The 15,118-nt window shown below is 37.2% G+C and overlaps 1 protein-coding gene across 1 annotated transcript in view; it reads right to left on the reverse strand.

The window, feature by feature from the left end:
• LOC120526394 (doublecortin domain-containing protein 1-like) overlaps positions 1–15,118 on the reverse strand; it is a 532,299-nt gene that overhangs the window by 287,595 nt on the left and 229,586 nt on the right. The window contains exon 8 of the mRNA XM_039749547.1: positions 82–174. Within this exon, the coding sequence (XP_039605481.1) occupies positions 82–174 (93 nt within the window). The remainder of the gene's footprint in view (positions 1–81; positions 175–15,118) is intronic.

Here is a 15,118-nt window from a genome sequence, read left to right on the forward strand (position 1 = left end):
CTAAAACACACATTAATCTAAAAATGAAGGGTTAGCAATAATATTGAATGATAGTGATACTTCACCAATTAATTAACGTACTTTCTCTTTGTTATTGTACAAATCTTCTGTGGTCAACGAAAGAATGTCCTTTCTAGTAATTTTCTCGATGCAGTTATCTAAAGCCCAGTTTAGCTGAAAGAAAAGATATTTAAAGATTAACTTGCATCCTGTCTTTTTAATTAAAATACTTAAAATATTAAAAGGATATGCCATTTTATATGCTGCTAGAAAGCCACACTCATCCAGGCTCAGCAAAGTTTTGGTAAGTTGGCCATGCAACATGTGACAAGCAACAAACCTGTATCCTTCCCTTACGCAGAATAAGAAGTAGTACAATACTAAAATGTACCAACAATTGGAGCTTATTTCATAAATAACTACACCATTGGGGTGGCTTACACACTTCCCTACCGTCCACAACAATGAATGTGCTCAATAACTCAAAAACGCTAATACTCGTTTGCCACATACTCCTTACTTTTTGTACAGTATATCTGAACCCCTACAGCCTCCTTTACTACCTTGGTATAAGACATACTGTACACTGTCTTTTAAAACTGTATCAAAAGATTTTTTTTCCCATAAAGTCTTTGCTACTGTTTCCATAGTCAGGAACATCCTCTGAAGGTTTTCCTATTGGCCCTGGCCATACCTGCATTTCTAACATCTATTTTTAATTAAAAAAACATGAACAGGAATGATAAAGATGAATTTCATCTGTTCTGTGAGGAGACCAATTGTTGCAGCATACTGAACAGGGGAACTCAACTTAGAATTCTTGTAAGGCAATCATTAAGACATATCACCCCTGGAAGCTTTTGCTTATCTATACTGGTACTTCAAGGGTCTTTCTAATCATCAATGGAAAGCCTCTGTCAAAAGTATTATGCCTGTCTTCTGACATGTGCCTTTTGAGTGCTCATTCTGCCTGAAAAAATCTACAATATAGTTGGGATTGGCTCCAGCAGACCCCCGTCACCCTATAGATAGGATATAGTGGGTTGGATAATGGATGGATAGTAAAAATACATAGATATAAGATGATCAAAAAAAAGGAATTCTCGAATTTTAATATTAAAGATATCAAAAATATCCAAAATGCAAATTATATTTATGCTTCAAATTTGTCATCCTCACCTTTCCCAAAGAATGTCATTAGGGGTTATTTGGTTATATTGACAAGAATTATTAGTTACACAGAGGGATTTACATTACATGTCTTGCCCGATTAGCATGACTTCATGATCATAAAGGTGGCATACCCACAGCCTGACCTCCTAAAATTTCATATTTAACAACTGGGTGTATTAAAAAATAAAAAATCTAAGCTGAAAAAAAATCCTGATTGTTTCATACCTTTCCCACAACACAGTATTGGGGTACAGAGAAGTGTGGCTTCCATTTTTCAGTTTTTTTACTTTATTTTTATTTACTATATCAGTGGCTGAGAGATGATTACCTAGAAGTAATTTCCCTTAAGATAAGAAGGGTGAGTGCACATATGATTTCAATGGACAGCCATACGTATTTTGTTTTAATCATTTAAATCCTTAAACATTCCTACACAGGGTCATTTTTCTCATGAATGTTAAAGGAAACATCAATGTTTACCATAGGTATTCTGGAAAATAATATAAATGGATGAGAAAAACACTTTACACAAATGAATATTTAAAAAATTCCAAACCTTGCAAGAGACATTTTGACCAGAGGTCACTCAGAAAATAAAGGCTACTGTGCAGACTGTATAAAACACAATTTATTATTCATGGTGCAATAAATGTACTTTTTTGTTCTCTAAACAGATATTACAGTACTGCTATATCAGTCTGAAAAATATACAACTATAAACAGAAAATGAAATAGAATAACCAAGTCCTGAATCTGTCTTAATGCAAAGTATGGCAAGAAATTAATGTATGTGAAATGATTTCAAAAAGCATTGATAAGTAATTCTTATGAACACATAACTTCACAACTTTTAATCAGGTCACCTTCATAGTTCTTTTTTGCTCATTAGTGTATTTCAACAAATGTAACAAACTACTATGACTGATGAATGCAAAATTGCATCCATAGAAAATTAAATTTCTTCTGATAGTGCATTTAATGAACATCAAAGAAACATTTTTTTATTTTTTAATTTTATTGATTTTATTGTAATCATTCCATACAAATACATACATTTTTACAAAAAACAGGATTGCAAACAAATCAACCCCCACCCAAGAGAAAGAGAGCATGACCAGCGGAGTAAAACGTAAAGTTAGTAACATTAAATAAATTGACGAGTTTAACAGGCGGATAATGATAAAATGAGAAGAAAAAGAAATGGGTAGAGAATCTGCTTTCTCGTGCTTTAAGAGCTTATTCTAAAATAGTATTGATTAGATCCTTCCAGGTTTTGAAAAAGTTCTGCACAGATCCTCTAACTGAGAATTTGATTTTTTCCAATTTCAAATAATATAAAACATCAGTTACCCACTGACTTAAAAGAGGCAAGTTAGGATTCTTCCAGTTTAGCAAAATAAGTCTGCGAGCCAAAAGTGTAGTGAAGGCAATCACAGTTTGTTTGTCCTTCTCCACTTTAAGCCCATCTGGAAAATCACCAAACACTGCTGTTAATGGGTTAGGAGGGATTGTGACACCAAGGCTGTCTGAAAGGCACTTAAAATTTGTGGTCCAGAATGATGTTAATTTGGTGCAGGCCCAAAACATGTGGCCCAGTGAGTCTGGAGCTTGATTGCAGCATTCGCAGGTTGGATCTTGCCCTGGAAATATTTTGGACAGTTTTAAGTGAGACAGCTGTGTTTTATATAAAATTGTGAGTTTAATGATTGTATGCTTTGCGCATATGGAGCACAAATGAATTCTCTGCATTGCTACCTTCCACTCCTTTTCTGAAATGTTGAGTGAGAGATCCTTTTCTCATTGTCCTCTTGGATCTTTGAAAGGGAGGGAAAGTAAAATAATTTTATATATTGCAGAAATTCTATCCGAGTCCTCGAAACTGAGCAGTATTTTTTCCAGCATAGAGGAAGGTGGGGAAAATCGGGCAGGTTCTGTTTAACAAAGTTTCTAATTTGAAGAGAGTGAAAGAAATGTGTTGCTGGAAAGTTAAATTTGGAATGTAATTGTTCAAAGGATGCAAAGATGTTGTCTTTCTCTAAGCAACTTAATCTCAGATCTTTTCCAGATATTAAAAACTGCATATGTTTGCGACGGTTGAAAGAGGTGGTTCTTTTGCAGAGGTGTCACAGATAACAGCTTCTCAATCTTAAAATGCTTTCTACATTGGTTCCATATTCTGAGTGAGTGAAGCAGAATTGGGTTATTAGTATATTGGCAATAACTTGCATTCATTGTGGCACAAAGCAGGGAATATAGAGAAGTACTGCAGGATTTTCTATTCTATTGCAGACCAGGTCTGTGTATGTTCATCTATTTGTGTCCAGGTTTTTATAGCTTGTATGTTTGCTGCCCAGTAATAAAATTGAAAGTTAGGTAGAGCCATGCCACCTTCTGCCTTTGGTCTTTGTAGGGCCGCTCTTTGGATATGTGGATGTTTTAAGTTCTAAATAAATGAGACCCTGTATTCGGATTCAGTGGGTTAGAAAATGGATGGATGGATGGTTAAATGAGATTATGGTTGAATGAAAGAATGATTTATTTTTAAAAGTCATGTGGCCACTTTATGGCAAAAGGATAACATATAACTGAGCTTTTTTGGGTTTGTACATTTGCACTGTCTAAATAAAAGACAGGTAGGGAATCTGTTCATCAGGTTTTCCATCCTTGCGTGGGTCTTGTCTTATGCAGTGGTCTCATTCTCTTTCACATTGTTGTTAATGCCTATGTTGGTGCTGCTAAAGCTACTAGAAGCGGTCATCGTGGTCCTTTCCTGGCTTTTTGTAAGGTCAGCCTTAGTAGGTTCGGCTGTGCTATGCTGATTGTGCCTTACCCACTTTTATTTTTCTTTTAATACCTTTTCATTAAGTTTTGATTGGACAGGTTTATAATCGTGGAGATCAAAGTGGGATACAGATGGGTGCTGGATAGCATGTTTCTATGACTGCTTGTTGGTGAAAACCTGAAGTTTTCTTGATATTTGGAAATTTTCTTTGATTATGCTAAAGCCATTTATGAGCAGGACACAGGGTGTGCACCCAAGTCACTCTGGTGGTAGATCGAGCCATGGCTATGTCATAAGATGGCCCTCTGCTAGGGTAAAAAACTTACTACACCTCATTCATGGGCCTTCTGGTGTTCCTGGCCCTCTGAAGCTTATAGAACTCTTAAAAAGACACAGCTCACAGGATACTTTTTCACTCCAAGAAAAGAACAAGACAGTACCGTCCCCCTAGCAGCAGTCCTTGAACTCATGCATTCTATAACTAGTGGCCATCAACTTCAACCTATCAACCAGGTCTTGTGACCACTTGCATGTCCTCTGTGAACTAATTCTCCCCATTTGTAAAGTCACACCTCTAATACACATATCGTATATAGCTTTTCCTTTAGGAGCCCTTGCTTTCCACAAGTGTACATTCTTAAAAACAAAGGTGTCCGAGTGGTTCTTCAGAGTGGTGTCTTCCCAAAAGACCCATCCACATGAAGGCTCCAGAAAGAATCTATATTTATTTAGACCTATAACAGACTCCATACAGTAAATAATCAATGAATTATTTGTGAAATAATAATGGCTCATGATTTTAAAAGGACCTTTGTTGGATACAATAACAGAGGCTACATTCATGTTTTCTTACTCTCTTAGAGTCCTACTAAAGATTTCAGTTTTTTTTTCCTACAATTAGGAAGTTTTTCAATGCACAAAAATCAACTTCAAATAAAAAAAAAACATCCCAGAATGAAACGAATTACAAGAAAGGTTTAATGAGGAACCACACAACCCAGTAAAGATTCAGAAAGTGTCATTAAATACCATTATTTTTAAGAGTACATGGCAATTTGGCCTTCTTTTGTCACTCTCCTATGAAACTTTATTCATCGTTTTGTCATCCTAGTAGTGCCATTAGTGTCACTGGAGACATCTTGTCAACCAGACACCCCTTTCACAACAAGATATTTCTAACATTTAATGTTAGAAATATCTTGTTGAATATAGCAAGTTTGTTTTCTTTCTGTAACAAAGATAGTACAGTAAAGCAAAAGAAAAAAAATGGTTAAATACAAACCTAAGCATCTATAAAAAAACACACCAAAAGTGATTGACTTGAGCCAGTAGGTACAAAACACGTTTGTATGTTCTTTGTGTAGCTAAGCACAATCCGTATCTCAATTTCTTAAATAAATGGGTGGACACTTTCTCCAAGAGTGATTGAAAGAGAAGATGCAAACACAGAATCTGGATTTTTTTCTCTGTCCTGCAGCACTCTATTTTTTAATTAATGATTTCTGGTTTTCTTATCCAATTCAGGAAATCCAATTATCCAATTCAGTTCAACCCGAGGGGGTAAACGTTAACAATATACAAAGTTATTGTCTGTTTTGCCTGCATTTTTATCACTCTTTAATTGAATATTATTTTTTATCAGTATGCTGCTGCTGGAGTATGTGAATTTCCCCTTGGGATTAATAAAGTATCTATCTATCTATCTATCTATCTATCTATCTATCTATCTATCTATCTATCTATCTATCTATCTATCTATCTATCTATCTATCTATCTATCTATCCTGCACTGTTACTAGGTGGGTGAACATCCCATGAAATGTTGAGAAATGGGTTTGTTATTTAAACTTCCTTTTTGTTTTATAAAGTATTCTTCATAGTGAATATTTTCAAGAGCTGTGGAAATCTGAAACAAATTAGAAGTTGAAGCAGAAAACTTGACAAACTTCAAGAAGTATCTGGATGAGGTATTAGGACTGCTTAGCTACTGTATTAGCTAAACAAGTGAGCTTGATGGACTGAAAGGTCTCCTCTCATTTGTCAAATTTATGTTCTTAAGTGTTGTGAAACACATGGCTGCGGTGGGCTGGTGCCCTGCCCAGGGTTTGCTTCCTGACTTGCGCCCTGTGTTGGCTGGGATTGACTCCAGCAGACCCCCGTGACCATGTAGTTAGGATATAGAGGGTTGAATAATGGATGGATTGATGAAACACATGGAAGGTTTACATTCTGAATTACTACTACATTATTATACACTATATTACAGTCTGAATTAGATGATGCATCTATGAGTAAATAAAATTCCAAAACATATATTAAAAAGGTTAAAAAAATAAACACACAAAGCTATTAATTACAATTGTAACTATTCAAGCCTACAGCACACATAAAGCATGTTGATTCTAGAGTCAAAGACTGCAGAGGTGTCAGCTTATCCCAAAATTTTACCCTGGGCAGGGAATGTAGGCCTGTAGAAGTGGAAGTGTTATTATGGAAAAGTTCACTTCCGTGGTAGCACATATATGTTGCTGAGGCACGATGCAACATGAAAGTGAATAATGCACACCAAACAACAGTAAGCTAAGGTATATAACGTGCATAATATCTGATTGATACAGAGTTATCAGACATACTCATCTACCCAGTAAAATTCTTAACTTGATACGTACATAACAACTCAGTAAAAACTCTCATGTAATTCAATAGAATTTTCATTTTTACTTATTTTTGCCTTACAGGCAGCATTTAAATCTGGCTCAAAGCACCCACTAGAGACTACATACAAATAGTAAAAAAATAGACATGAACATAAAACTATACAAAATTTGACAAACAAGCAAATAATTCAGTCCATTAAGCCTATGTGTTAAGATAATAACAAAGTTAACCTAAAATCTCAGAAATTCATATTGATTGACTGTTAAAACGAAAGCATCTTGCAATACTATTACTGCATAATAGGAGAATTGGAACCACAATAAAAAGTAGTGGGAGAATTATTGTTTAATCAGTCACTCCTGTGATTCCAAGTTGCATGGTTTGATATTATCAATGGCAAAAGTTATTAAATCTGATATGCTATGTAATTAGAAATTGTATAGAATCATGTAGTGTGATGACATGCCTTTTAGTCCTTAGTCTTGTTATTATTTATTTTTTGGTATTTTATATTTTTGGTAGCATGGTGGCCAGAACTGCTTGCGGTACTCCAGATTAGAACATTTGAATATTAGCAGAACCATCTAGATGAGAACATGCCTTTCAGCCCAACAAAGCTCACCATTCCTAATTCACTTAATTCTTCTAAAAAACATTTTTCCCTAAAGTCTTACTGTCTACCATGCTACTTGGCAACTAATTCCATGTGTCTTTGGTTCTCTGTGTAAGAAAAAGTTTCTAATGTTTGTGTGAAATTTACCTTTAACACGTTTCCAACTGTGCTCCTGTGTTTTTGATTTACTCATTTTAAAATAACAGTCATGATCCATTGCACTGATTCCCTTCATAATTTAAATTCTTCAATTATGTCACCTCTTAATCTTCTTTTGCTTAAACTGAAAAGCTCTTTTAATCTTTCTTCATAATTCATCACTTTTATCCCTGAAATCAGTCTAGTCGCTCTTCTCTGGACCTTTTCTAGTGCTGCTTTGTCCTTTTTGTACCCTGGAGACCAAAACTGCACACAGTACTCCAGATGAGGCCTCACCAGTGCGTTATAAAGGTTGAGTATAACCTTCTTGGACTTGTACTCCACACATCATGCTATATAACCTAACATTCTATTAGCCTTCTTTAATGGCTTCTAAACACAGTCTGGAAGGTGATAGCGTGATAGTCGAGTCCACTGCGACTCCTAAATCCTCCTCATAAGATGTAGTCTCGATTTTCAGACCTCCCATTGTGTATTCAGATGTGGTCATATAAGGTTATCATATATTATAAGTGGAACATCCCTTGATTTATATTCAACATTTTTTATGGAAAAGTAGCCTAACATTTTATTTACCATTTTATTTGATTCTACATATTGTGTAGACTGATGGTTTTCAATTGTAGTCCTGGGGGACCCCTGTAGCTACAGAATAAGAGAAGGAATGAACAACCTGCCAAATAAACGAAAATGACTTACTGATTGTAAAACTGGTTGAAGCAAAAACCTATAGTTATAGTTTTTCCCGAGGACTGAGGTGGGAAACCACTGCTGTAGACAAGGAGAATGTTGCGTCAAAGTAAACCCTTAAAACAGTTTTAATGGTTGCTTCCTAATGAAATCTTATAAAGACTTCCTGTCTTCAGGTACTTATCACATCTGATGCAATATGTTAGTTAGCTTAGCTTGAATATGCCTGGTAAAGGGGTCTCCTAATTTAGAGCTTTTAGACATTCCATTTATTGTGTGTTTTGCAAATGCTTCAACAGCATGTTTGTTTAGTTCATTTGTTATTTTCCTCTCATATTTAATGATTTTTTTTTTTATTCTTTTTTACTAGAAAACGTTTTTGGTGTTAATAATAAGTCTCTTTTCTGTTTCTCACTTGGCACTTTAAATGCCTTTTTGATCAATTGCTCAGCACTCTGATAACGTGGTTTGTACGGCTGCCTTACAGCTTTAACAATCTTGGATGATGTTGCATGTTCTCTCTGTGTCTGTGTGGACCTGGTTAAGATAAGTCAAGATTACAAAAAAGAACTTATGCAGAAAATGGATACATGAAATGGACAGAAGGACAGATAAGAAATAGAACATAACTTGATTAGGTACGACATCAACACCGCTAATTTTGAAGAGCCAGCCTCCATTCTATGAAATTTCTTTTTAAAATTTTTTTTACATATTTTGTTGTTAACACTAATAGCTTTTGGCATTTATAGTTCATTAACTGAAAAATATTTTTGTGCACATGGAATTGCTATATATATATCTGAAAAAATACATATTTATATATACAGGGCTCATTTTCAATGGTCAACTGTAGGTATTTTTATAAGGAGTAATTTTTAAAATTCTATTCAAGGAATGAACAAATAAGAAAAAGGAAGGTTTACATTGTAAAGTTAAGAGGCTGGATTGCTTCCCCTTCGTGAAATCAATCATTTGTCCAGACTGTGGGAGTCGAAGTTAGTTTTTGAAAAGAGACCCACACATAAACAAGTCAATAACTCATTGTGTTCTATTATCAAGGCAGAAGAGAGAGCTTACAAAAAGCAGTTCTGGCTCCCTTCAGAATGAGTGTCACTGTATTCAGTGACCAGGAGAGGATCTTTTGTTTTTGGCTGTGCTGGCTTTAGTGTATGGATGGGAAAAGACAGAATTGCATAAAGATTCATCCAAGAAAGCCATTCGACTGTCTCATGCATAATTATCCATGGAAATATTAAATGATGATATTTGTTGAAGAAGTATTGAATATTTTACCTTGTGATTAGTGAATTTATGAACCACTTTAATAATTATAAAATGTTAAGCTGCCACAAGTGTTTATTGTTTCTGACTGTCCTTTGCAAGTCCTTATGAAAATATTTCAAGATTTTTAAAAAGAAATGTACGCAAATATACAGGACAATGAAAAGATCCCATAATAAATTTTTGTCCCTATATAATAAATGAAATACTATAAACAAATGCATTCATTAAACAAGTAAACAATCTACCTTATATGCGAAGTAGTTTTATAAACCCATTACCATTGGCTTTGTATAACAATCTTCATTAAAAAGAGACACGTTTTAGCAAGATGTTATATTGCTAGTTATAAATACAACTCATAGGTATTTTTTTGACGTATAAAGTACACTTAGTTTCACATGTTAACTGTTCAATTTTTGACTCTCTTGAAATTCACTAAATTTCCTTAATGCACTCTTTCCAGTACATGTAAGTAGAAATTTATTCTAAGGAGAATTAAAAGAGTTAAAGCTGAATAAATGCAATAGTGCCCAATTTTCACAAAGTTCCAAAGAAACTTTAATTTCACTGCATCAGTCTATTATGTTGTAGGCTTCACATTACACAGAACATTTTTATTTTCAAGATAAGACCTTTAGGTATGAATAAATATATTTGCACACACAACAAAAATATATATTTGCCTCACACACCCAAGTTTTGAGCAACAGCACAAAGATGGGAATGTGGAGCATTTTAGAAGCAAGCAGTGCAGGTGATGAGCACTGGGATTTGAATCAGACGTCTGTGTTGAAGGATGGAGCATTTAGTGGCTCAAGGTCATGCCAGACTGCATAATGTTTTTAACTCTGAGAGAACAAAAATAACACACACACACCCACTATTATAAATAAGCAAAAATCTAGGACATGAAAATGAATATAGTTAATACAAAGTCAAAATAATAAATCAATGCCAAATTATTAAATATTAATTATTTTTTAAATATATAAAAATTCTGTGGTATATATTCTACTAATTTTAACTTGAGAGTGATTTTCAGAACAACATAGCTAAAAATCTCCATATTGGTACAATATGTTGCATCTATCACCAGTTGTTAGATTTTTGAAGAGCAATATAAGAAATCTGGCAGCTAATCCATAATGCTGTATCAAAGATATTACTGAATAAAACTAGTCAAAGACAACTATGGTACAGCTCACTTCTTTTTAAAGGTAAAAGCAAGGTAAGATTTTAGATTTCTATTACGAAGTTAGAATTTAAATTGATTCAAGATTTGTCACCCAAGTAGAACTTTATTTTATATAGTTTGTTTTGAAGTTGATGGGACAGTGGCACATTAGTTACAATTGTTGCTTCAAGAACCTAGTAAAATCCTGTGCCTGGTCACCGTCAATGGGGCCTTTTCAGGAAACATGGACTTTTTAGGAACCCAGGAACTTTTGTAGCATTCCTATGGAAGCAATGTGGGCTATTTGTAGTTCCTAGTAGGTAGTTTCTGTTTTTTTTTCACATCCTAGGGTATGTACTTAATACAGAGTACTTTGGCAACCTCCCTGAACATATCCGAAGTAAAGGGAGCACCTTGGTCCGTAAGGACATCTTTAGGTATGCCCACTCGGGAAAAAACCCTACTTATTCCCGTGCGATATTCTTTGTATTAGCAGCTCGCAGGGGAACCACTTCTGGGTAATGAGTTGCATAATCTACCATGACCAGGATGTACTTATGGCCTTCTACCGAAGGTTCTAGGGGTCCTACCAGATTGATGCCGATCCTCTCAAAGGGAATATCTATAAGGGGAATCGGGACTAGAGGAGCGCAGTCCCTCCTGGGTATCTGACGTAGCTGACAGATTGGGCAAGACTGACAGAAATGCCGGACCTTCTCATTGATCCCGGGCCAATAAAATCGTAGCTTTACTCTCTCCAATGTTTTCTCGGCCCCGAGATGGACGCCTAACATGTGCTTGTTTGTAAACCTCCTGCCGGTAGGTCCGCAGAACTAACAGCAACTTCCGTACCTCACCTTCCTGTTCTGCAACTCGGTACAACAATTCATTATCCAAAACATAGTAGGGTCCCAGTGGTGTGGAATCTAGCGACGATATGTCATCCACGGAGACAATGGCATTCCGAGAAAACTTCAGGGAATCATCACTCCACTGTTCTCTTTTAAATGACGCCAGCATAGACTCACCGGCGTAGACTCACCTGCCCCGGAACCCCACCCGGTTGCACATTCAGGTCGAGGTCTGTCACCAAAGAGAGCTCCCCCAGGCCGTCCACGTCATCATTAGTTGCCGAGGAGCACGGCATGGAAGCAGCTGGGAAGGTCCCTTGACCCACCATAATCAGACCCAACTTAGGGATAGGAGTGGTGACTGCTCTACCGCATTTACTTTCCGACCAGTCGTCCCAATATAACTGGACAGGGGAGCACGGGCAGCACAGTGACGAGCAGTTGTTTAGGACTCCCCTCCCAGATTATAAAACACTTTGCGGACCTGTATGACCTGGTCTCCCCATTTACACATGTTACACTCGTTCGTTGAGCGAGCCACTGTCGTGGTAGAACATAACGGTGAACAACAATGCTAATGTTGCTCCCAGAGACAGACAATGCCACAACCAAGTGCTCATTTAATAACACCACTCCCATATTTATGACCACCAGAGGGTTCAACAGAGCACAGTACCTCTCTCCCCTTGCGTAGCTGCAGTCCATCGGCTCCACGTTGAGAGGACAGGTAGGTAGGATATGCTCCACCTCGCTGCACTTGAAACAGCACAGCAGGGCGGGGACTCAGTCTCTCGGTTTAGCCGGAGAGTCCGTAAGGCAATGGGTGGGTTCAGGGGGTGGCGACACGTCCCTGTCAGATCCCGCGAGCAGATTTCTCAGACCTCCGAGTTGATTCACCACCTGTTGTTTCTCCAGGACCTCCAGAAGACTGTTCATGTCTTTAAAAGGGTGTCTCTGGGCCTGCTGGGCGAGGTAATCCGACATAGCGTGGACCAACCCCTCGCAGGCCACCTGCTCGACCACCTGGCGGGCCTGGTTAATATCTGGCCGTAGCCAGCGCCTGAGCTTGCTCCAGAACTCGAACGCTTGGGTTCTAGCCGGGAGATCAGGGTTGAATTTCCACTGCCGCCATACCCTCACCTGTTAGCCGGAGGTTACGCCATAGTGTTTGTAAAGTTCGGCCCTCAGGAGGTCATATTGAGCGGCTACCTCCTCAGGAAGATCGTGATAGGCCTGCTGCGCAGAGCCCTTCAGGTACAGAGCCTAGATGGACGCCCACTCTGTTTGTCGCCACTTATTACGATTCGCTGTCCTCTCAAAGACAGTCAGATATGACTCAAGATCATCTGTTTCTGTGGAGGGATGATCGGAGGTGGTGGTGGCCGTGCGGGCTTCGGCCTTACTGCTTCAGCCACCACCAGCCGCCTCTTAGTTTCGGCGAGCTCCATCTTGGTGGCGGCCTGGTCAATCTTGACCGCCTGGAGCTCGTTCGCCAAAATAGTAAGGACTGTGTTCAAGTCCTGCCCTTCTGACATCTTCTGGGTTTATCCTGCAGACCACGCCACTCTAATAAAAGACACAAATGCTCATACAGATTTGGGGTTTTTAGCCTGCTGTAACGCAAAATTCAAGGTCAATAGTTTACACAACTCAAAGACACAGAATGATAGGTACACGGACAATTTATGGGGTCGGACCGGAAATTAAACTGTGGGATGCTGGGAAAACAGTGGTGCTGAATGGGTGGCTGACGTCATCAAATGGGGACCAGAGGGAAGAAGGGAACCCGGAAGTGCTGCAGCTCTTTAGATCATCCGGGTGGTATTACGGCGGCAGTGCCTCGCTCTTTCTGAGGAAATAAGTAGAGAGAGGTTAGTACGCTGCTGTTGTCCCCTGGCATGACTTGTCGGGGTGCGTGTCGGGTCCTTAAACTGCTCCCCATGTGCTCGTGCATAACTATATATATATATACTGTATATACACACACATTGTTTTGTATATCTGTCACACAGACAGGTTAAATGAAATGCTTTGGGTCACACAGTGTAGTGTCTTACAGTTTAATTCTATTTCCACTAAATTAATATGTGATTATTAATATGCAATAAACAGCAATTTATAGTATTGTACGGCATAAAAGATATATTTTTAATTATTGTAACATCAGAAAACTGCTTTACTTAGACTGCATTACTCAGTTTATATTATTAAGGGTGGACATTCAGAGCCATGCAGTGAACACAACTGTAGCCTCCCCCATCTCTTGGTATCAAGGTGAACTGTTTTTGGAAGTTCTCCTTGTATTCATTTTACTGTTAAAAGTCTCCTAACTATAAATACAAGACTATAAATTGGCCTGGTATAAGTGTATGTGGTTCTGCTTTTAAACGGTCTGGCATCCTTTTCTGGGATGGTTCATTTCTGATGTCTGATGCGGTTGGAATATGTGTCGTTCTAAAAAGCTTGTTTGAAAAAGTGCATCAACAAAATGCATGGATGGGTAAAAACAATAACAATTTTTAAAATTACCTTATTTATCATGTCAATCTAATAAGTATTAACCACCCAACATATATTTTTCTAATTAGCTTTGCAGTATCGCTCAAAAACTACATATTACAAATAAGCATGTTAAATTCAAGTAATGTAAATATTTGATTGCTATAATAACATCAGTTGCACATAATGTAATTTGGTAAGCCTATTATAAGTAAAACATTAAAACAAACATAAAACACAAAAGTATTAATATACAAGCAATGTCTCTGCACCAGAAATAATGGTGTCAGGAAATGGATGGATTGAATTAGATTTTAAAATTGTAATGATGATATTCCATTGGCTTAGTTTTTTGCCATCCCCACTGTTCACAACACATTTCAATGACTCCTCACCCCAGTGACTCATTTTAATTACTGTATATGAAAAGACGTACTAATTCTGCAGTCACATCATCGGTCAACATTTTAACTTTAATTGGATCTGCTAAAGTTACAGCTGATAGCAAAAGACAGCCTACCCCTATATAAGCATATATTATAATTTTGGAAAAATACTTAACACGGAAATGATTTCATTCCAAACATTAACGTAGTGGTACTTGCATTAGTTTTGTTTGGGTTTTTTTATATGCAAACTCTAACCTTGTGTTTGCCATCAGAGTGCTTACTGAGTGTTGTAGAAACAGTATCTGTAAAGTGTCAGACTTCTCAAGCTTTAGAAAATCAATAGCTAGCAATTAACAATAATTGCCAAGTAACTGATTTTACTAATGAGTAGTGACAATTTGCTCTTTCTTCTGCTTTTCACAGTTACATTAAAGCTTACAGTACTTGACTTTTAGCAACACATTTTAAGCCAGTGTCTAGCCTTGGTTGCATTATCAAAGTGGCAAATACTTCTACATGATTATCTGCCTGCATTAAGTGTTCTCTCTCCAGACAGTGAAGCTTCACTGATCTTTGCCATATTAGTCATTTTATCCTGCTCGAGCCTTTTCAAAGCAACGAACAAAATGATTACAATTCACACAAACAAACCCCAAAGAAGCAGTTCCCTGCTTGATGGGTGATGGGGCAATAACCAAGCTGAGACAGATTCCACATTGCAGCAGACAGAATGATTTTTTTTTATGTCACAAGCCCCGAAAAGCATGTGCATTTTGCTTACGGTTTCATGAAACGTAGCTTACATGGTTTACAAGAAATATGCTCCCACCTTTATTTTACTTG

Source organism: Polypterus senegalus, chromosome 1 (genome assembly GCF_016835505.1).
Source record: "Polypterus senegalus isolate Bchr_013 chromosome 1, ASM1683550v1, whole genome shotgun sequence".
NCBI lineage: Eukaryota > Metazoa > Chordata > Cladistia > Polypteriformes > Polypteridae > Polypterus > Polypterus senegalus.